Source organism: Vombatus ursinus, unplaced genomic scaffold (genome assembly GCF_900497805.2).
Source record: "Vombatus ursinus unplaced genomic scaffold, bare-nosed wombat genome assembly UNPS02014830.1, whole genome shotgun sequence".
Taxonomy (NCBI): Eukaryota; Metazoa; Chordata; class Mammalia; order Diprotodontia; family Vombatidae; genus Vombatus; species Vombatus ursinus.
In genome coordinates, this window is record NW_020954608.1 from 9,614,875 (window position 1) to 9,637,870 (window position 22,996).

The following is a 22,996-nucleotide window of genomic DNA, read 5'->3' on the forward strand; positions in this document are numbered from 1 at the left end:
CAAATCTAGCAGCATTCTTTTTGCTAATTAGTAGGACAATAAGCAAAGCCAAGCATATAAACTAAATGAACCTGATAAAATGTACTCCATAGTATGCAAGGTATTGTGGGGAAAAAAAGCTGTTGTCTTATTAAGAAGAAAATAAAAGTATTAAAGACTATTGTGTCATTGCACGATTGAAACAGCATGGGCAATATTGCCTAAAAATGAGTTTAGCACAAAACTTTTAGTTCCTTGGGTTTTAGAATGAATTATTTTAGTTAAGAAAAAAGTTTTTTTGGGGGGGATTTTGGGGGAATCAGTTAAGGTTTAGTTTCCCTTTCCTGCCACAAAGAAGGTTAAAAAAATAAAAGGATGTTCTTATAAAATGTTTTTTCTCTCAAAGCATTCAGAAAAAAACAACCTAAAAATCTAATTTTTATGCCTGTGATGGAAGATAGTGTTCAGGAAGACTTTGATAGTTCTGTGTAAGCTTCTCAATTTCATGATGAAAGAGACCTTAAATATCTCTTTTGTATTGCTTCAAATGTTCAAATACTCTTGTCTTTTAAAGCCTTTAAAATAGTTAAAATTATAATGGCAAGGAAGATTAAATTAATTTAACACCTTGAACAGAGCAAGCTGCGTGTCAGAAAAGTCAAACTGACATTCAACTCTTTCTGACGTTGCAGACGGGGACAACGCTATAGCATTTAAATGGGCATGGTATCTGATTGTACTATAGATTAGTTACAAAAAAAGATTTTAATCAACAATTTCAATTGGGTGGGAATCAAAGGAGATTACAAAAATGAAGTTTAACATACCACCAAAATATTAAATAAAAAAAGAATACTTTTACATCTGGATCCAATAAAGCATTTTCTCTTGCTGGGCTCTTTCTGAGCTTTTTGGCTCTTATTCCCAGGGAAAGCTCCACCGATTTACTAAGTATAGTCATTTAGTATGCTGCACTATTCCACAGGACCTAAGAAAGAATCCTCATGTGATGGCTGCCTTATTACTGTATTCACCCCTGTATCTAACTATATAACCATTGCCATCATTTATCAGGTTGAAAATTATCACGTTAATCAAAATTACTATTATTATTTTTGATACAAATGACTGTCTTAATATCTTCACACTAATGGAATTCTAGGAGTAGGAGGGATCTTTAATGCTATCTAATCGAACTCTGCCACCCTCCCCGCTCCTTCATGTAGTTTCATTCATCCTTTAAGCAAGATCATTACTACCATGCCAGAAAAGTGAGATTTTATCCTGCTTTTAAGTCAATCTGAGGCAATTGTACAGCTTCTCCATAGTCAATTCTTCCATTTTTTAACACAACAAAAGCAGGTCTTCTTTGTATGATTTGAATTCATTCTCCAACTTAAGCTTATTTCCTACAGTTCTAAACTTAGAAAAGAAATTCAGAATAGTTGATTACCATTCTTGTATTCTCTCTTCTGATTGGCTTTGGTATTATTTGGGGGCAAGGAGGAGGAGCTAGCTAAAAACTGGACAGGCAGATTGGCCTTAGAAATAATACATATCCCCAGACAAAAATGTAGGATCAGTCTATCACTGAGAGCTCTTCCATGCCAAAGATGACTAGGTCCACTCCAAACAGAATCAATCCAGTCTTCTACTCCCCAGATCTAAGATTGTCTTAGGGTTTTGGTTATACAGTATTCACATGGGTATTTTAGAACTGGAAGTAATCTTTTCATTTTGGACCTCGAGATTAAAAAAAGTAAACTTTTCCTTCAGGTAGAGAAAACTGATCATTTAATTACAAAACAATAGTATAAACATATATGAATATACATGCATACTAAAACAAAAGAATAATTCAAGATATTCTTTAATTTAGCTTTATTCTTTTCTTTTTAAGGCAATTGGGGTTAAGTGACTTACCCAGGGTCACACAGCTAGTAAGTGTCAAGTGTTTGTTCTGAGGCTGGATTTGAACTCAGGTCCTCCTGACTTCAGGGCCAGTGCTCTATCCACTGTGCCACTTAACTGCCCCCAATTTAGCTTTATTCTTAACTCATATTTTAGAAAGGTTAGAAGTGTGATTATCCATCAATATCTTAGGACTTAGTTCCTTATGATTCATTCACTTAACAAATATTTGAGGCAAAGATATACAACATGGTCCCTGCGTTGCAGAAGCTTACAACTGTAGTGCTATGGAGAAAGTGCTAGGTTTGAAGTCAGAGAGGACCTAGGGTTGAGTCCTGGCTCTATTACCAAGTTGTTTGGGGGCCTTGCGCAAATAACATTTTGGAGCCTCAATTTCATCATTTGTGAAATGACCTTTAAGGTTCCTTCCAGCGCTAAATCTGTGATCCTGGAATCTAACAGGCATTATGGAAAACTGGAATTTTCCTTCACCTTGATCCCCTCAACTCCATTACTCTTCTCCATCCCTGTGATGCTGATTAACAAAGGGCAAAGCCCTCTTTCCATCCCCTGCTGCCCGTTTTCTCATCTCCTACATTAAACCTACCCCTTCAACGGCTCACGTCATATCTTCCTTTTGCTTCCACCGTACCCTTTAGAACATCCTATGTAATTACAAACTTCCATTCATTTTAGGCCTCTTCCTCTAATGTTCCATCTTACGGCTCTCTGTAAGATTAGGCACCAACCCTGCTGTCTGTACCTTCTCTCCTACCTTCTGACTCATAAGTTCTAGAGATGCTGCCGCTATCAGATTCTTTTACGGCCGTCACTCAGAAATATCTCCTCGATTGTAGTTCACTGTATCTAAAGTTTTCACCCAATATTGATCCCGATGGCTATTACCTACTGACACTCCATGGTATTCTCCATTCTTTCTCAATAACATCAGTGCCTAGCTCAGTTTCCCTCTCCACACCAACTCCTGTCCATGTTCTAGGGGACTACAATATACATATTGATACTCCCTCAACGACATTATGCAGTTTTTTAATCTATTCAACTGACTCAGCTTCACTTCAGATATTCACAGGATGGCCAACACCTTTGACCTTGTCAACACCCACAGGGGTTCTGCTTTCACGATCAGGAACTTGGAACTTTAATTACAATCACATATCATTCTATTTTCCCCTATGTCTTATTCCCCTACCCCAAACCTGTTCTTTGTCCTCATCTTGAACCAAAATCTCTTAGTACTTTGCTAGGTTATCACCCTTATTCTGGCTACTCTCTCCTCCCTTCCCAAACTTGACCTCTTAGTGAACCAGTTCAACTCTACACTATTCTTAAATCACTTGTACCCTTGTCTTATTATCCCTTACACCATGTCAAGTTCCAACTCTGGATTAATCTCACTATCTGTTTTCTCTGCTCCTCCTGAGGTGATGCTGAAAGGAAGGCAAGGAAGTCATGCAATTCACTGACTGAATCCATTACAAATTTAAGTTAGCTAATCTCAACCAAGCTCTCGCTGCAGCAAAGCAATCCTTTTACTTCTCCCTAATTGGTTTTCCATGCTACTCTCTATAATTGCTGTTCCAAACCTCTTTTCTTCTCAAGGCTCTCATAGCACCCCCTCTTCCACCTTCTCAGCTTAGCTCCTTGCTTCATTCTTTGCTGAAAAATAAAATCAAGGCTAATTCCTTCTTACCCAGGCCTAGCATCCCTCTCATCAGAGGTTCCTTTAGTATTCCCCTATTCAGATGTGTGAGTGCCCACACTGTCTGTGAGGTGAGAATTCCATTAATCTACACACCCTTCTATAATCCCCCATCCTGTCCCCTCAGCCTCTCAACCCAGCTGCCCCCTGTGCTTGTTGTTCATTGTTTCAGTGGAGATAGCCTGGAGGTGTTTACACTTCACCCAGGCTAACCCTCCTCCTGTGGTTTTTCTTTGGATCATCTTCAGTTGTCCCAGGAGAATCACTTTTCTGCTCCAACTCTTGTTTATTTTTGCTACTCTACTTTCACCCTGAGGTGCTGTTTTGTCTTGTTTGTGGAGGGAATTCAGAGAGCTTGGAATTTTCTAGCCTATTCCGCCATCTTCCCAGAATCCTCTCCCTGTTCTCCTTTCTACCCTATATGGCACATGTCCCATATAACAGCCCCTCCCCCTCACATCACAACCCCGCCACATCATCTGTTTGCTCTTTTCCTGAAGTGTCTGATGAAGAGGCAGCCCTTCTCTTCACCAAGTTTAATGGTAAGTTTATGTGCCTTTCATCCTATCCATCTTCTCTATCACATTGCCCCCTCCTCTTTAATCTTCAGTGCCTTCTCAAATATTTGATTTCCTTCTGCCTACAAACACACATAAGTCTCCTCTATCTTAAAAATACTGCCTTCTACCATTCCTGCTGGCTATTGTACTATATCTTACCTTTCTTTCAGGGCTAAACTCCTTGAGAAGGCCATCTACAATTGGTGTTTCCTCTTCTTTTCTTCTCATTCTCTTCTTTAGTCTCTGGAGTTCTGACTTCTGATCTCAACATTCAACTGAAACTGCTCTCTATCTCAAAGTTACCAATGATCTTTTAAATGACAACCTAATGGATTTTTTTTCCTCAGTCTTCAACATGCATGATCTCTGCAGCCCTTCGCACTGTTGACCACCTTCTCCTACTAAATCCTCTCTCCTCTCTGAGTTTTCATGACGTTGATTTCTCTTGTACCTGTCTTACTCATTCATCATCCATGTCACTTCTGTTAACTGTGGGTATGAACTGAGACTCTGGAGCGTCTTTACATTCTTTGACTTTGTAACCTTATCAGTTCTCATGTATTCCATCATCTGTATGTCAATGCTCCTGAGATCTCAATAGCTATAAATTTTCTCTCTCCTTAGCTCCAATTCAAGCATCAGTAACCATCTAACAGATATTTCTAGATGAATAACTCAGGCATCTCAAACTCAGCATTGTCCAAAACAAAGCTTACTATTTAACCCCTCTCCTCCCTAAGCCCACCTCATTTCCAAGCTTTATTGGCAAGGTCCCATTTCCGGTTACTAGGTTCACAAACCTCAGTGTTATCCCTGACTCCTCAATTCACACTCACCTCACATACTGTCAAATGTGGTTGTTGCTATCTTCACAACATCTTTAGTATATGTCCCCTTCCCTCTGTCTACTCAGCTACTACCCTCATTCATGCCCACATCATCTTTTGCTGAAATAATAAAAATAGCTAACATTTATATAGCACTCACTACATGCCTAGCACTGTGTTAAATACTTCACAAATATTATCTCGTTTTATCTTCACAACCCTGAGAGGTAGGTGTTCTTATGATCCCCATTTTATAGTTGAGGAAACTGAGGTAAATAGAAGTTAAGTGACTTGCCTAAGTTCATACAGCTAGTAAGTATCTGGGGCTGGATTTGAACTCAGGTCTTCCTGACTCTAGACCCAGTATTCTATCCACTGTACTACCTAGCTGCTGTAACTATTCCAATAGGCCTCCTTACATCAACCCTCTCCTCACTCCAACCTATCCTCTACATGGCAGCCAAAGTGACTTTTCTGAATCATAGGCCAATCAATCAATAAGCCATCTGTTAATTACCTCTTCATGTGTCATGAATGCACTGTGCTAGGCACTGAAGATTTAAGTATAAGTAACAAAACAATTCCTACTCTTAAAGGATTTACATTGTAACAAGGGAGACAATAAGTACGTATGTAAACATTCACAGAACAAATCTAAAGAAATACAAAGCAATATAAAATGGTTGGGGAGAGAAGGTACTAGCAATGGAAGGACTCAGGAAAGATTTCAAGCAGAATTTGGTGCTTGGGCTACATTTTCAAGGAAGACAGGGATTCTCCGGGGCAGAGATGAAAAGGTAGTGAGTTTCAAGTATGGAGCTAATGTAAGACTATGGAAAGTGCTATGTGTAAGAAACAGAGAGAAGGGTAATTTAGCTGGACCACAGCGAGTAGGAAGAGAGTAATATAGAATGAGGGTGGAAAGACATATTGGGACCAAGTTTTGAAAGGCTCTTCTCAACAAGCACCAGGGGCTCTCTATTGCCTCTACAATCAGATAAAAACTCCTCTGCTTGACATTTTAAAGTTCTTTACAAACTAGCCCCTTCTACCTTTCTTTTTTTTAATTTCTTTTAAAAATCTTATTATTTTATTCTGAACTTATACACCAAAAAAAGGAAATTTCCATCTTGAACAACGCAAAAAGATTATATATGAAACCCTAAATCTCCATTTCATATGCATACTTTCCCAAAAAAGTATATAATAAATATAACACATTATTTTTTAAAACTTCCTTACTTGTCTGTGATTCCTTTGACCCCCTTCCTACTTTTCTAACCCACTTTACCTATTACTCCCCTGCTTTCACTTTCAGATCTATCCATTCTGGACTACTTAACTGTTTCTCACTCTCAACAACCCATCTCCCAGCCTATGATCTTGCATAGGCTGTTCCCCTCATCACTTTATCTCCACCTCTCAGAATTCCTGGTTACATCAAAACTCACCACAAGTACCACCTTCTACCTGACTCCTTTTCTAATCTACCCCAGCTACTAGTGTACTTCCTTTCAAAATTACTCTGTATTTTCTCTTCCATCAAAATATAAACTAACTGAGGCCACAGATTATCTCCCTTTTATCTTTTTATCTATAGCACTTAGCAAGCACACTGCTACTGGGCCAAGTCGCCATGTTTACGTTTCCCCTTTGTGAATCCACAACTTCTACATGTTTTGAACTGAAACCCAGCTCAGGAGTCACCTCCATCATAAGCAGTCTATAAAGTAGATCGTAGAGAGAGAACTGGATGGGGCCTTATAAGTTGTCTAGCGCTACCATCCTCTCAGTCACCCAGGCTTGAAACACTGGTATTTTACTCTACCTCTCAACTTGCACTCACTCCATATAAACCTTCTTAATTATAGTGCTTTCCCATTGTTAATTATTTGCTATTTGTTCAGTATATAGCCTGCTATGTATATATTTGTTTGCATGTTGTCTACCCCATTAGATTGTAAGCTCCTTGAGGGCAAGGATTGTCTTTTGCCTCTTTTCATATTCCCAAGCACTTAGCACAGTGCCTGGCACATAGTAGGTGCTTAATAAATATTTATTGATTGATTGATATCCAATCTGTTTTAAAGTCATCATTTCTACTTCCATAATATCTGTCATATATTTTCCCTTCTTTCTACTCAAAAACCTGCCAACCTAGTGTCTTCGTCATCTCATACCTGGACTGTTGCACTAGCCCTCTGGTTGATCTCTTACTCAAGTCTCTCACTACTCCAATTTATCCTCCAATAAACTGCCAAAATTATTTTCCTAAAGTGCAAGTCTGATCATGACACCCATCACCCTCCCTACTCTATAATCTCCAGTGGCCCCCTATTGCCTCCAAAATCCAATATAAAACCCTGTTTGGCATTGAAAGCCCTTCACAACCTGGGCCCTACCTATCTTTGCAGTCTTCTTATACTTTAACTCCCCTTTACAATCCAGTAACACTGACCTCCCTGTTATTCCTCAAACATGACCCTCTAGTTTATGACTTGGTGCCTATGCAATGGCCGAGAATGTTTGCCCTCCTGACTTCCTTGACTTCTTTCAAGAATCAGCTCAAATCCCAGCAGGTGGCCTTCCCCAATCTTTCTCTTCTCCTTCCTGCCATATTAATGTCTTTCCTCTGAGAACAACTTCCATTTACACAGTATCTTTCTTGTATGTAATGTAACATCTCCTCCATTATTAAGTGAGTTCCTTGTGCGTAGGGACTGTACTTTTGCCTTTCTCCATATCCTCAGTGTTTAGCACAGTACTTAATAAACACATGTTGAACGATTACAAGCTTGAGACAAACATTATGAGAGGCTGAAAAGATTTTTGGTTTTTCTATAATGTTTGTTACTATGGCATGCAATCAACAGCCAAACAACAACAACCAAAAAAACCTCAGCAGCAATACTAAAGATGAGAATATTAATTCAACACAATTCAACACTGAATGGCGGAACACACTGTTTGTTACTCCTTAATGCCTCTCTAATGCACTTATTGTAATCAATAATGTAATCAATCAAGTTATCTGTATTTTTGTCATATCTACTGTAGACTCCTCAGGGACAAGGGACAGGCACAAGGACTATATTTTGTCTAAATTTTGTATCCCCTACCCAGCAACTCAGACAGTGAATTACACGGTGGGCACTTAGGAACTTTCTTAGGAATAAATCAAATCGCTAACAACAAAGGGGATGTTAAAAGTTAAAAGCAAGAATAAAGGGAACATTAAAACAAAGACAAACTAAAACTTCATCCAACATGGAGTTGTGTCTCTTCTGTTCATACAATCAATGTCATCATTGTTCACAAGATGCTTAGCATCACAACCTTTCTCATTCATATTACAGGACACACAGGTTTGAAACAAACATCTGCATAAGGAATTCTAAGGACTTAATAATTTCCCACATTAAAAATACATTTACATCAGTAAGTAGCAGTTCTTTCCTTCCCAAGATGTATGTTTGCCACTGTTGTGGGCAAAGTTTATGACTTAGAAGTCATATTCTAAGAGGTCTGAGGAGACTTTCTCATACATCATGGGTCTTACATTTAATAATTTTTTTTAGCATAGGATACATAGGGCCAAATAATTGGTACCTAATGCACAGTGCCAAAGAGTGTTCAGAAAACTCTCTGTAATTAAACGATTGATCCTCATGTTTAAAGACAAATACCCCAGTATCTTTGCAGATAGACATCTTTCGCAAAGAAGTAGTCTATAATTACAACATAATTATTGTTACCAGCATTGAAAAATCAAGTTGATTATGAAGATTTCTCCTACCGGGTCTAGGTTCTTAAAAAGAAGGATGTCTTTGCAAGCTTCCTGCAACCTATTTCTTTGATCATCTGTCTTCGGATGTATAATCTAAAAAATAACAATGAAAGAAAAGATATAAAAGGAGATATTTTTCTGTTGACTTCTGAAAATAGGATTGTGTCATAAATATAGGAAATGTCAAATATTTAACATACTGTAAAGTTTGTATGGCTGATTTAACTCTTTACCTTGTTCACTTTCAGACGCCACTGTGAGACTCAAATTCCCCATCAAAAAATCAGCCATGCTGAGAGTGTTGTGCAGGAACAGGGAATTATAAGCATTTTAAGGGATATATTCAGATAAAAAACCCCAAAATATTAAATAGAGGCTTCTCCTTCAGATGACTAACAAGTAAAAAGTAACATTAAGGTTATGTCTATATTGCTAAATGAAAGAGCAGTCCAACGTGCTTCTGGAAGCCTTCATTCTCTAAGCTGCTGACCATTTTTTTTCCTACACTGGGTTTGGCAAATTCATTAAATTTTAAATCTGCCTCATTTAGAGATCTTGGTTAAGTAGAAAACCATGCAAGAGGAGATCTATTTTTGACAGCCATATTGTACTTTTAGAGAACATGCTCTTGTTTGTCCTCCAATGAGCTCACATTCTCAAGAATTTGTTTTCTCAATTCCTTCAATTAAAAACTAAGATAATTCTTTTTCTTTGGAGGTGAACAAACTCTGTGGAGAAAATGGCTAGTGAACCCTCAAGATTGGACACATTTTTTAACCATATGAATGGAGACTACTGCTTGAACAGGAGATGTCCAGGGCAGTAGCATTCCTACAATGAAACAGAAGACCTGGATACATCTCACTCCCTACTTAGCGAACAAAATCCAGACTGATGAACAAGGATTCTTCAAATTCTCCTTGTGGAATTCAAGATTTGATCAACTACCTTTATTCCACAATAATACAAGGAAAAACAGGAAACCATCCACTACTGAGATTTTTTTTTCCCAGTTGACAGGTGGGTAAGGGAAGGATGAGTTCCCACCATGAGTGCTGACTCATGTCAACTAGTAACCCATACGTAAATCACAAGGTTCCAATGATTCAGACCAAAAGATTCCAATCTTCTCTCCATTTTGGTAAAGTATATAACTATAGGCTATGTTGGCAAGCAATACCCAGGGCATTCAAATTTATAGATCAGTTTTTTGAGCTACATAGAAACACTATCTTTTCTTATCCAACCATTAACTCACAGATTAAGAAAAATCCAAATGCTGTCAACAAAGGTGATGATAAGGTTTATTTGATTTCATTCAACATGCTATATATTCTAAACAATCAAAAACAGGCTACATAAAATTATATATTAATAAAAAATTACTTAGTGATATAAATATAGACAAATTAATTAGTCAAATTTACAGCTCTGCATAGATCCTGACTCCTGAAAGATAAAATAAATCCTTATCTTATGGTTAACAGGTAAAATGTTAAATCATGTTGAAACATTTTTAGTATACAGATGTAGCTTTTAAATAGTGCATTTGAGAAACTGAAAGTTTAATGTGACTCTATTTTTGAAAATCTTTAAATATTTGTGGCCTTTCCCCCTCTTACTTGGAAAAATTAAACCACCTTTTACCTAATATTCTTCTTCTCAGTTAAACTAGATGCTCAACATTCCAGACTATATATGTAAGCATATGATAAAAGGTAGTTCCAGTTACTTAGGTACTCATTGATGAAAACATCCCATATAGTTTGAGAAGTAATAACTAAACCATGTAAACTAAAATTAACTTCTAAATTAAGTACATTACTATAAATACTATAACAAAAGTGCTGCTCACTTAAATAATTCCTCTAATTCTTCTCCTTCTTCTTCTTTCACACCAAAGTAGGTCAGTACCTCTCTGCGGAACACAGTCTCTGGAAGTTGTTTGGGGAAACTGAGGAACTTGCCCATGGTTACAGAGCAAGAATCTGTCAGAGGTAGACCTAAAACATAGGTCTTCCTGATTCAGTCTAGTTCTCTACCCACCACTCTACACTGACTCTCACTTAAATTCATTGAACAGAATTTGAATTAAAGGAATGTCATTTTTTATTTTCTGTAAAGAACATAAAATAAAAACTGATAGAACTTGAAGGTTACTTGTCATTATTTTGGCCTAACATGTATACATATTTTTTTGGGGGGGTGAGGCAATTGGGGTTAAGTGACTTGTCTTGAGTCACACAGCTAGTAAGTATTATGTGTCTGAGGCTGATTTAAACTCAGGTCCTTCTGACTCCAGGGCCGGTACTCTATCCACTGAGCCACCTAGCTGCCCCCAGCCTAAGATATTTCATGATCGCTTCTGACCAGAGTTAAGTGCCTGGCTCCCAATACTCATTTTGTTAGCTGACTAAACTCTACCAGAAAGTTTACATATAAGAAAAGCATTTATCACTTTACCACAGGCTCACCAAATACTCATTTTTATGTAGTAATAGCTCTTAAAGAGGCCACTGACCTTCAGTTAAATGAACAAAGTGGCTGTTTAAGGTTAAAAAAAGCACAATTTCTTTGCTGATCACCATCAGTTATTGAGTAGCTTGTGCTGGTCTGACAATAGTTAATCTATTGCTAGAAAGCTACATGTGTCTTAGCAGACAGAACCAACCATCCTTAGGAACATCAGGAACTAAGATAAAACACTGTCTGTTCCACCCAATTTTGTACAATTAAAATGCACGAGGGTACCCTTAAATGGGAAAAGAAGTTATAACCTGTGAGGTTGATAATTGAAATGCTAAAGCTTCAGAGAAAATAAATACTATACTTTATGTATGGAAGATTTATTCTGAGTACATTATTATTATTCAAACATTATCAGAAACCTATTATTTTTCTTTAAATGCAGTAACACCTTAATTATCTGGTATCACTGAAAAATGAAAAATTCTAAATAACTCATTTTCCAGATAACGAGATGTTAAAGGCAAATGCCTTTTATTCTAAGGTTATTCTATTAAAAAACCAGAAATCTTCATGAAATGTACTAAATATTGCCCTGACTTCTAAAAATGAAAAAAGAAAATGAACATTTCTTGATGACTCTGAAACATCAGTAATTACATTGTAGATGAGGATGAAATGGGGCTGATGGTGGAATAAGTATTAACTCCAGAAATTGTCTTAGAAGATGCTTTCTTTGAAAAATATTTTGATTTAATTTTATATTAGGGTTATTTTCCACATTTATGAGAAAATAGGCACAAAGGATACACAGGCTACATAGACCTTCTGAGAAGCACGACGAAGGTACCTTCTTGAAAAATTAAGTACTAAAGACCAAAGCAGCTTCTCTCAAATGGTTATTTTCTTCTCCAAGAAAATTTCTTCTCCATTGATGCTAGCAGTACTTTTGGCTTAACACCAGCTTTCAAAACACATCTAACTATATCACTGATGCAGTGGGCCATAGACACTTTCTTGTCAGCTTGTACCCATTCATTTGTACTATTTATTGATAAAGTTTATTTGCATTTCACAAATTCCTGCTGGGGTATTTGCATGATCTTACTTTGAAGCTTACAAATATTTCATCATCATCACATGATGATGACAATGACACCCCTGCAAACATAACATCAAGTCACAATTTTCTCCAAGTCTCCTTTAATTAATGATTTCACATTTAACAGAATTACAAGCACAAATCAACCAACATACAACATTTAATGTTAAATATACTGGCCGCAAGCCGACTTTCTGCCGGCCGTACGCCGGCACCCGCTCCTCCTATAAGGAGCACACTACCAGAGTCATACTCACTTCCGAGTCTTCGGTCCTCAGCTGGATAAACACACAGAGACGAGCCATCGGGAGGCACCAACACCAGAGCTTTATTCAGAGGCCAACACAGCAAGCCATCATAGCAAGCCCAAGCAGCAAGGCCAGAGCAACAGGGCAGGAGCCAGGAGAGAGCGCCTGTGTTCTGACCACGCTTGTTCCTAACTAACTACCTAGCCCCTCCTCCCCAGCCCGCTTACTAGCCAATGATTGTAGGGTCAGATACTGGAAGGGGCTGTCTGAGTTTAGCACACCAAGGGGGAAGAAGTGACGTAGGAGGCTAGGACCGGATACAGGGAGGAGGCATCTGGGATTGGCACATAGACAAGAGTACATGACCTAGGAAGTCACACTCAGGAGGGGTCTGGGGTCAGTGCTGCACAAAGGGACCCAGGAAGTCAGGAAGGTCACAAGAGGCGTCTGGGGATGACGTTGCATATAGGGAGGGGACTAAGCAAAGGGAACTCAGTCCTCTGCCATCCCACTCCCACGTGGCACCGCCCCTTGCCTCAGGAGCTCAAGCTCCGGCTACTTCCTTGCACCCAGCTTATCTCACAAAGCACTGCCCATTGCCTCAGGGCTTCTCTGTATCCAGCCCATCCCAGTTCACCACGACTCTGCCTACCACAGCCCCTGCCTCGACTTTCAAAATACCCAGATCTTACCCTACCCTTGCCACAGCGCCCAACCTGGTAGCTGCCAACATCAGACAGTCCCTCACAGTTAAAAAGTTAATATCTTGTATTAATTTTCTCATGAAATTCAATGTAATAATGTTATCAATCGCAGGGTTTCTGGCTTCTCAGCTATTTTTCTTTTTTGATCACTGATTCAGGGGCTACTTCTTTACTTTCAGAGCAGTGGCATTGATGGGGGGGGTTTTCATTGGTAGGGAGCAGGGTTCCAAATTCAGTGCTGCTGCAGATTTCTGAAGTTGCCAGATGTCTGACCTCTGATTCAGTTAACTTTATTTTTAAGGTGTGAATTTATTAGTTAGAGGCTAACTTTTCTATTAAATGCTTTTCTGATTTCATAATTTAAATTAATGGTAAATTGTTGTGATCAACAGAAATCTGCTTTAAAGAAGACCTTACAAGTACCAGGGATTCTATTAACAAGAAAAAGATCATTGAAAATTGTTGTGCATGCTATCCTTTTTCTACTTGTCCGGAAGGCCCCATTCCTAATTTTATCAGCATTCCACACCACATTGTTATGAATTAGGCATGTTTTTCTTGTAGCCTTTAAAAAACTTCACTAGTAGAGGGACCACACTTTTGAATACAAATGTCATGTCAGAATGGTTCAGAAATACTTTGGGTTTAAAAAGTAAAGTAAAAACCCTGATATCTCTGAGAGGAAGTTACTGTTTAGATGAGCTTTCCAAAGATGTAATGAAATGAAGAAATATAATTTAAGTAATGTTATATCTAGAAAGGATGCTAAAATAAAGTATTTTATTCTGTCAAAATGGACACATTGCTTTTTCTTCATATAATACTTTCTAACAGTACAAAAAAAGGTCATTACATCAGATGCTACTAATTTGGCATTTGTAAGATTTACTAGTATTTCGGCTGAAATGTACTTGTACTCTAGCTATGAAAAAAACAATTTTCTGAACAAATGTAGTTCATTTTGGCTAGATTATAAGAAGAATGTTTGATCTACATAATAAGAAGAAGCACTCTATCACCATCACTTGCGTATAATTATTATGTTATAAAAATAAACCATCTATCAACTAAAACAGCTCTATTCGGTTCTCTGAGAACAACACTATCACCAGTCAATTGGAGTCCATGGAACACGGTTCGTATGATGAAAAGGAGTACTTTTAAAAAATTGTCTTTCAGACTTTCCACTAATTCAGAGTAGATTTCCCGCAATGATGGCTAGCAACTAGTCTATGTATAGACTACAGTATGAGTGTCATGATGTGTGTCAGATGACCCTTAAATGGGACCATTCTATTTTATGCTAGATCCATAATCTAAAAGAATTAAGATAAGCCTAAATCTTTTAATTATACTTACCTAAAATCCAAATGAGATATTAGCAGCAGGACACAGCAAATCTGTTATATTCTCAAGGATATAAACTTAGCAGTTTGAGACCCTGAATTATCATTAAATCGTCTTATATTTTAAAGTTTCTCTGTGTGGAATGTAATGAATAATTCTACCTTGTCGTCAAAGTTAATAAGTTAAGCATTCTAGGATATTTCATATACATATGTGTGTGTACACATGTGTGTGCATATATATGTACATACACACACACATACACAGAGACAACAAGAAAATCCCAGTTTTCTATATATCTTATCTAACTATACATATATCCAATGCTGGGTGGGGTTTAAAAATGTGTAAATGAAAAACTGGTATTTTCTTGGTGCCTCTGAACAATTCAAGGCTATGGAAGTAAAAGACATAATAACCTATTAACCTGAATGAGGTGTCGTAAGTCTAGGAGGGTCACCCCTGAAGTGCTTTCATATATAATTTCTCCTTCCATCAGCAATGTTTCAGATATATTCCCAGAATCTGATGGCTGCTAAGAGGCCAATGTATAAATTCTTTAACTGCTTAGGGTTATAATACATAAATTATTCCTATCCTTCTCAACCACTCAATGTTATTCATGATTTTTAAAACTATTGCAATGCATCTTGTAAGAAATGAAAATGTTCAAATAGAGGAATCCTTTTACGGAGTTTTACACAAAAAGAACTGATATTTCTTCTGTTTTCTAGAAATCTTTTTTTCTTTTAATTTTAACGAAAAAATGAGAACAGAAATACATCACAACAAAACAAAAAAAATTGCTTCACATCATTGCAGAAAGATCATTTTTCCAAAAATGTAATGACTTCTAAAAAATCTCTTCCTTAGTTAATGCAAACTCATAAGTTTATACAAATTTTTCTCATGAGAAAAACTAGTATGCTACCAACAGCACAAAGCCTTATTCATTCACTTATTTATTTGTGTATTTGTTTATCTAGTTATTATTTTTTCATTTATTTATGTATTCACCTATTTATTTGTACATTTTGGTAATTTTTGTTTACATTGTGTATTGTACTTTTATGAGTATATTAATTAAAGTAGAGGGCTTTTTCCTAAGAATTTTCTTAGTTTGGAAATGTTCCTTTACATCATAAGATTACAAGTAACAACTGCTGAAAATAATAGCTAAAAAAAATCAATTTTTCATGAGTTCTTGTTCTACAGTGAATCCTAAAACAAAACAAGAGTCAATTATGTACTCAATGAATTTTATATAGAATTTTATATATAATATATATTTTAAAGTATACACACACATATATATGTGGAAATGTACATATCATTTTGATGCTTCCAGAGATGAATAACTTCAGCACCTCCCAGTCTGCCAAAGCTTTCCTAGAACTTCAACACTTCAGTGGGATATCAGGAAAGGAAATACATTTGAGTAAAATTACCAGATTAGCAAAGAAAGTTGCTGAGGAAAAAGAGTCAGAACTGTTCCAATATGCATTCTCTTCTACCTGTTGTTTACTTGAGTTGCTATTATTATCTTCATATTTTATAAAGGTTTAAGTAAATTACATACCCTGGATTCTGCATCATCTTCTTCTTCATCTGGATTGTAAGTTTCTGCACATACTACAAACAGAAAAAAGTCCAAAGTACAATAAATAAACAGTATTAAAAATAACAATTCTTTAATAAATCAAGTCAGAGTAAAGTACTATACCTCTTAAAACCAAAATATTCTCCATGGTGAGAGTAATGAATTATTTTAAAAGTTGCATTAATAATCAAAATGTAACAAGAAAAGTTGCACATTAAGCCAGAATCTTTGCAAATCAATTTTTTTCCTAATGACTTAAATTCATTTAAGAAGAATGCTTGAAAAAGCTATCACTGCTATTGATCACACTACTGATCAGCATTTTGAGTTTGTAATTATCAGTTATACATATTCCCTATCAGGGAGTGATACGTGGCAATTGTAGCTTTTTGTAGATTTTTCATAGATCCAAGAATCCTTTGAAGGGCAGGGGGAAATAATCAGGTATCATATATCAGTATCCCAAGTTCAGATTGTCATATAAGGTTGTTATCATTCAGTCATTTTTGCCATGTCCAATTCTTTATGATCCCATTTGGGGTTTTCTTGGAAAAGATACTGGAGTGGTCTGGCATTTAGTTCTCCAGCTCGTTTTAGATGAGAAAACTGAGGCAAATAGGATTAAATGACTTGCCCAGGGTCACACAGCCTGCAAATGTCTGATGCCAGATTTGAACTCAGGTCTTCCTGACTCTGGACCAGCTTGTGTCTTGCCCATGATAGCAACTTAAAAGAAGTTTACTGAGTTGTGGGAAATGGGAGAGGTGCTATGTGACTAAAGAAGGGCAAATATCACTCTGACTTGTCAAAAAAGAAAAGACTACAAAGCTTGCTAAATACAAGCCAGAAAATTGCTGGTAAAATTCTAGAACAGGGCTTCTTAAACTTTTTCCTTTAAGGGCCCCTTTAGCAGCTTCTTAAACTGTGGGTCACAACCCCATAAGGGTGGTTGCCACCCACAGTTTAAGATTAGAGTATGAATGTATTAGGTACAGCTAAAGAGAAATATCTGTGTTTCATTTCTCATGACTGTTGTGGCCCAGAAAGCATCACTCTCTGGGAGCAAGCAACATTTCTCATTGGGAGAAATTCCCTTAACTACATTTCCCAAAAGATATGTCTGGATGCAGAGTGGAAGAGCAACCAGACAAGGACAGATTACTGAAGATTCTTCTCAAAGTCCAAAAGCTTAAACAGTGAGATTGTCAGAGGGGCAGTGTGTGTGTGTATGTGTGCAGATGAGGGCGCTGGGGGGGGGATGGTATAGCCACACCATGCCTCACATGGGAGAGTCCTAGTAGAATTCTGATGCTCCCAGAGTGAGTAACTTCAGCACTCCCCATTCTCCCCTATAGTCAACAGTCAAACATTTATTCAAAACCTACTATGTGTCAAGCACTGTGCTAGAATGGGGGGAATGAAGGTGTACAAATAAGAAAAAGATAGTTCCTATCCTCAGGAAGCTTACAATCTAATGGGGGAAGACAATATACAAAAGAAAATTTTATAAAGGGGAGAAGGGGACCACCAGCCGTGACCCAGTGAGGCAGTATGATGTTTCTTGGAGCTGAAACCAAGCAGATGGAAAATGATGGAAACAGGTGATAGAAAATGAAATTGGCTGGAAAGTTCTGAGCCTTCTATAAAAGAAGGCTATGGGAGGAGTTTATTTCTCAGTCCTCCAGATCTCCAATTAGAGGGGAGAGGTAACTAAGCCTGCAGAGAAGGTGTTAAGTATCAAAGCTGAATCAATTTCCATGATGACAATGAAATTTCAAGTGAGGAACTCATCTTGAGGATGAAACTTTCACAGAGCTTCATTGTGCTGATAGCATCAAATCCTAAACTTTTTTTTTGTTTGTTTTTAAGCATTGGGCAGTATGAACTAGCTATATTCCTTCTGAAATGGAGGGAGTGGAGTGAAGGGAGGGAAGATAGGATTAGATTGTAATACCCTTCAAGACTGAAGGGGGACTGAACTCTTTTGAGAACTAGGGAATAAGAATAGCTCTCTTCCATAATTATTTCTACCTTGCTATTTTATGACTTAACTGCTCCGGCCACGAGATTTTTAACTTGCATGGTTGGTAAATAGAGATTATTACACTGGTGGTATCTCAGTCCCGGATTTGCAGAACTGATTGCCCAAAATATTACACTGTGAACAATGTAAGAATATCAAGAAGCTGTGGACACGCAGCTACCCTGCCTATTTCTGGTTGACCATGTGTGCTGGTTCAGCACTAAACGACTTAGGTGCTTTGAAATGATGAAAAAATTGTTACTGATCTCTTAGCACCATAACAGTAGCAAATAGCGCTCTCTCTCTCTCTCTCTCTCTGGGGTTCCCATAAGGGGGTGGAGTATGGTGCCCTCCCCCCATCCTGGAAAAAATGATGAACTGTGAGCACACTGCTACTAAAGCAAATACCTGGGAAAAGGAGAGTCTGAGCCTCGGCCCCAAACTACCTTTTTCTGCTTTGCGTTTCCTTCCCTTAGCATAAGTGACCAAACATCAATTCCGAGATGAATATGTCCAGCCTTAGGAGCAACCTTGGAAGTTTAATAGTTTGGAAGACCCAGAGTACCTTAGTAAGAGCTGATTGGGCAGGAGGAGTTCCTATATCAGAGAAGACAACCATCAACAGAGGGAAGAGTTCAACCTAGCTCACCAGAAGGCATGGACTTACAAGGAATTGTTAAACAGTGAAGAACTGAGGTAAATTGTAAAATGCCTATTCAGCAGTTTTCCAAACTGTTATGTCTTGCTATTTTAAGTATTAAGTTCCTGGAAGATTATAATAATAATGATTATGCTGTTAACTGCTGCTTCTTAAGTTTTCTCTCAATACACACTTGTGAGTCTTGTGTTTGTTAAGCATTCCATTTGTGCAGAGGAAATAAATAACTGTCCTATAACTGATTCTATACCTTACATCGAGTACCCTTCTACCTCTTCCTTTGGGGGAAACTTAGATATGGATTAAAGCTAAGCTTTAAGTAATTGATTTCAGGGCACATTGGTAGAGGTTTAAAGGGCTGAAGAATGTTAGAAACAACCTAACTCTTTTCATTAGAAGTTGTGATACTTAAGGACTAAACCTGGTTCATGTCTATGGGTCCAGAGTTAAGAGCAGCCCTTTGTAAAGAGGGAGAGGACAAAACACTCCACCCCCTTGTGGTTGTATACAGCCTTCTGGGAAATGTAGTTCAAGCACTTAATGGTTCTCTGAGCCCTAAGTATTGTGATAAAAAAGTTGTGGGGGGAGTCCTTTTTATCTATACTTACAATATCAACATAGAAAAAAAGTAAATGGTGAAGAGTAACAACCAATATGGTTTCATCAAGAGTAAGTCATACCAAATTAATTTTCTTTTTTTATCTAGGTTGATAGATGAAGAAAAAGTTGTATATACTGTTTACCTAGATTTTAGGAAAGAATTTCACAGTGTCTCTCATGCTGTCCTTATGGACAAAATAGTGATATATATGCTAAGTTACAGAAGTGTTAAAGTAGATTCAGAGCTGGCTGAAAGCCTGATTGACCTATAAAGTAACCATTAATACATTCATGACAACATTAAACAAGGTCTCTAGGGGAGATCTCCACAGGTTCATCTTGGCCTTATGATGGAGACTGGATATCAAAATTGTAGCAGACTTTTCACAAAGCTAGAAGAGATAACTAATGCTAATCTTTACTATCCCGGTCATCCTTCTCTAGACATTTTAGTATCCTCCCTAAAATCTTGTAGCCTTCCTAAAAACTCCAGTATCCTTTCTAAAATCCACAAAGCTCAGAAAGACAGCTAATGACCTGGATGACAGAATAGGGAGATCTAAAAAAGATCTCAAAAGACTAGAACATAGGGCCAAGTATAAAGTCTCACAACTGAGTTAAATCAACTTTACTAGTATGAAATTAGGGAGACATAGAGAGCAACTCCTCTGAAAGGAAAAAAGATCTGGTAATTTTAGTGAGTTGCTCAATATGAGACAATAGCATGATCCAGGACAGAATAAAAAAAATAAAGCAGTTTACAGAACAGGGGAAATCATAGTCCTTTGTATGCTTCTCCTGTTCAGGTTACATTTAGAGGACTGTGGTCAGTTTTGGATATCAGACTTTAGGAAGGATATTGGAATATCTAGAGAAAAGTAACACAGATAATAAAGATCATGCAACTGGAAACTGAAGGAACTGGGGAGATTTAGAATGAAGAGTAGAAGACAGAAGTCACACAGAATAGCTGTCTTCAAACTTCTGAAGGTCTGTCATGTGGGCAAGGGAGCAGACTTTCTTCTTGGCCCAGAGGGCAGCTCTAGGAGAAATGGCAGAGAGGAAGATTTCACCTCAAAGTAAGGACAACTTTTCTTACAATTTGAGTTATCTTAGAAATGGAATGAGGAGCCAGAGCAAGTAGTTTCCCCTTCATTAGAGGTCTTTAAGTGAAAGTTTGATGACCACTTGTTGAAGTTAGGGATTTTTTTCTAAATTCCAGCTCTGAATTTCTGTGATTCAATATGGATCTTCCTAAGGAATAGAAGCGTTTTTGATTAGTGAAGAGTCCAAAAGAATGCCAAGTCTTTCTGATGCTAACATCTATTAACACTGGCTGATTAGTTAAATACCTGTCTACAAGGGTGGCAATCTATGCATGTCTCATTTCTTACCCAGCCTTAATCACTGAATGGGCTCTGCTTCAGTCAAACTGAGACCTGTTAAAGACCTTAGCTTGAAAATCCAAGGTCCTCCATTGTATCTTGGGCCACCTCCAGTTGTCCAGAGCCATATCTGGCCACTGGACCCAGATGGCTCCAGAGGAGAGAGTGAGGCTGGTGACTTTGCACAGCCCTCCTTCACTTAAATCCAATTCACTTGCATGTCATGGCACTACCTCCCTGATGTCATGGTCCTCTTAGAGAATGAAAGACAAAGAACAACAAACAAACCTATGCATGTTGTAATGCACGTGCAGTCTATGGCCATGCAGTGTGATGTTTTTATAAGCAAATATATTTGGATGCCAATGTTTCTTTGCATGTTCCCAACATCACTACTGCCCATTAAAAACTATATTGAATATTTTAAAATAAAGACAGTTACGCTTCTTGAGAGCAGGGATTATTTGTTGGTTTGCCTTTCTTTGTATCTCCCAGCACTGAGCACAGTGCCTGGCACATCGCTGGTACTTAATAACACTTCTAGACGTGACTTAAACCAGAATAAATCATGGTAATGTGTCAAACCCATAATCAAATCTCAAAATTCTTTACTGAATAGCAAAACTACATTTCTTTTCTTAAACTTACTGAACCAGAGCAATAAAAATATTATTAAAATTGGGCTAATTTGATTTCAGTTTATAGTTAACAAATGTTTAAAGTTTCAGATTTTCAGCAAGCTTGGTTATAAAAATCTTAAAGTATAATTTGCTGAAATAAAATATCAACAAAACGTAATAAGGCAAAAGATTTCAGCGTGCAAACAACAATTTTTATATTCCTTTCCTCCATTAAAATAAAATCCCAAATTTCATAAGCATATTTAATTTTTTTAAGAACAAGTAAGTTTATAAAAAAAGCTTGTTTTGATACTATTTCTAAAGAAAAAGTAGATATATTGCAGTTTAAATGCTACAAAGTCACAGAAAAAAATCACATATTACAATTCAAATAGCTACCTGCAGGAATTATTAGAAAAAAGTAAAATAAGTTTGACAATCTAATGTTTTCTGGTAATAAACAAATTTTCACAAAAAAAATTTTTTTGGCCCTGATTTTATTGGAGCTCGGAGGGAAGAACTTCCTTTACCAATGCATATAAGCTCTACAACCTGCTCTTAAACTTGAGTCTTTCGTCAAAACTGTAAAAATAACTGGAAGATTTCTATAAAATGAGAATAAGAAGAGTATCTATCTTATCAGGTTGTTGTGAGGACAAATGAGATAATTTGGAGAGCGCTTTGCAAACCTTAAAGCACTAAATAAATGTTAGCTATAATGATAATCATTATCAGATTATACTAAGAACACAAAGAGAAAACAGTAACACTTGCTAAACACCAGCAATGCGCCCTTCACTCTCCTAATTTGCTTAATGTGTATTTATGCTGTACTAGGCTACAATTTAAGTAAGATAATGGCAGGTGAGACTCTTATTAGATATACACGTGTTCACCTATTTCCACTTATTAGCTGACAAGCCTGCACAAAGTCAAGTGGACATTTAGCAATTAACAGGTCTACAGGGTTGCATGATCATTATTTCACTTTGCACTGACTGCAACCAAGTTAAGTGCAACTGAAATCTGTTTGGAAATACTTTTAGATTTATTTTTAGACTGCTATGCACTTTTATATGTTATCTTTTAATCTAAATTTTAATTACTCTGATCCAGGCAAAGTCTTTCGGTAATGTTTCATGAAGGATATTTTTAATTCAAAATTCTAAATAGAATTTGGAGGCCAATTTACTGCATAAGCTTCTCCATACTTGGTATTTTCCCCAGTCTATGGCTAGCAAATCCCAGCCTTGTCTGATTTAGTCTGCACAAAGCCAAGTAGGCATTAGGAAATTAACAGATCCACATATTGCCAAAAATCGCTTTGTCTTCTGGAATACTATTCCATTGTTCCCGAAGTCTACTTCATTCTAGATCTCTTCTTGTCATACTCTTTCTATCTTCTAACGTTCAAGTTTTCTCCTAAATGTATGTTATCTCTTTCCTTCAGTGTTAG

The 22,996-nt window shown here is 37.2% G+C and overlaps 1 protein-coding gene across 1 annotated transcript in view; it reads right to left on the bottom strand.

Moving 5' to 3' along the window:
• Positions 1-22,996, bottom strand: part of PRKAR2B (protein kinase cAMP-dependent type II regulatory subunit beta) — a 147,269-nt gene that overhangs the window by 34,370 nt on the left and 89,903 nt on the right. Inside the window, exons 3-4 of the mRNA XM_027838645.1 lie at positions 16,234-16,286; positions 8,797-8,880 (exon numbers count right to left, since the gene is read on the bottom strand). Of these exons, the coding sequence (XP_027694446.1) occupies positions 8,797-8,880; positions 16,234-16,286 (137 nt within the window). The remainder of the gene's footprint in view (positions 1-8,796; positions 8,881-16,233; positions 16,287-22,996) is intronic.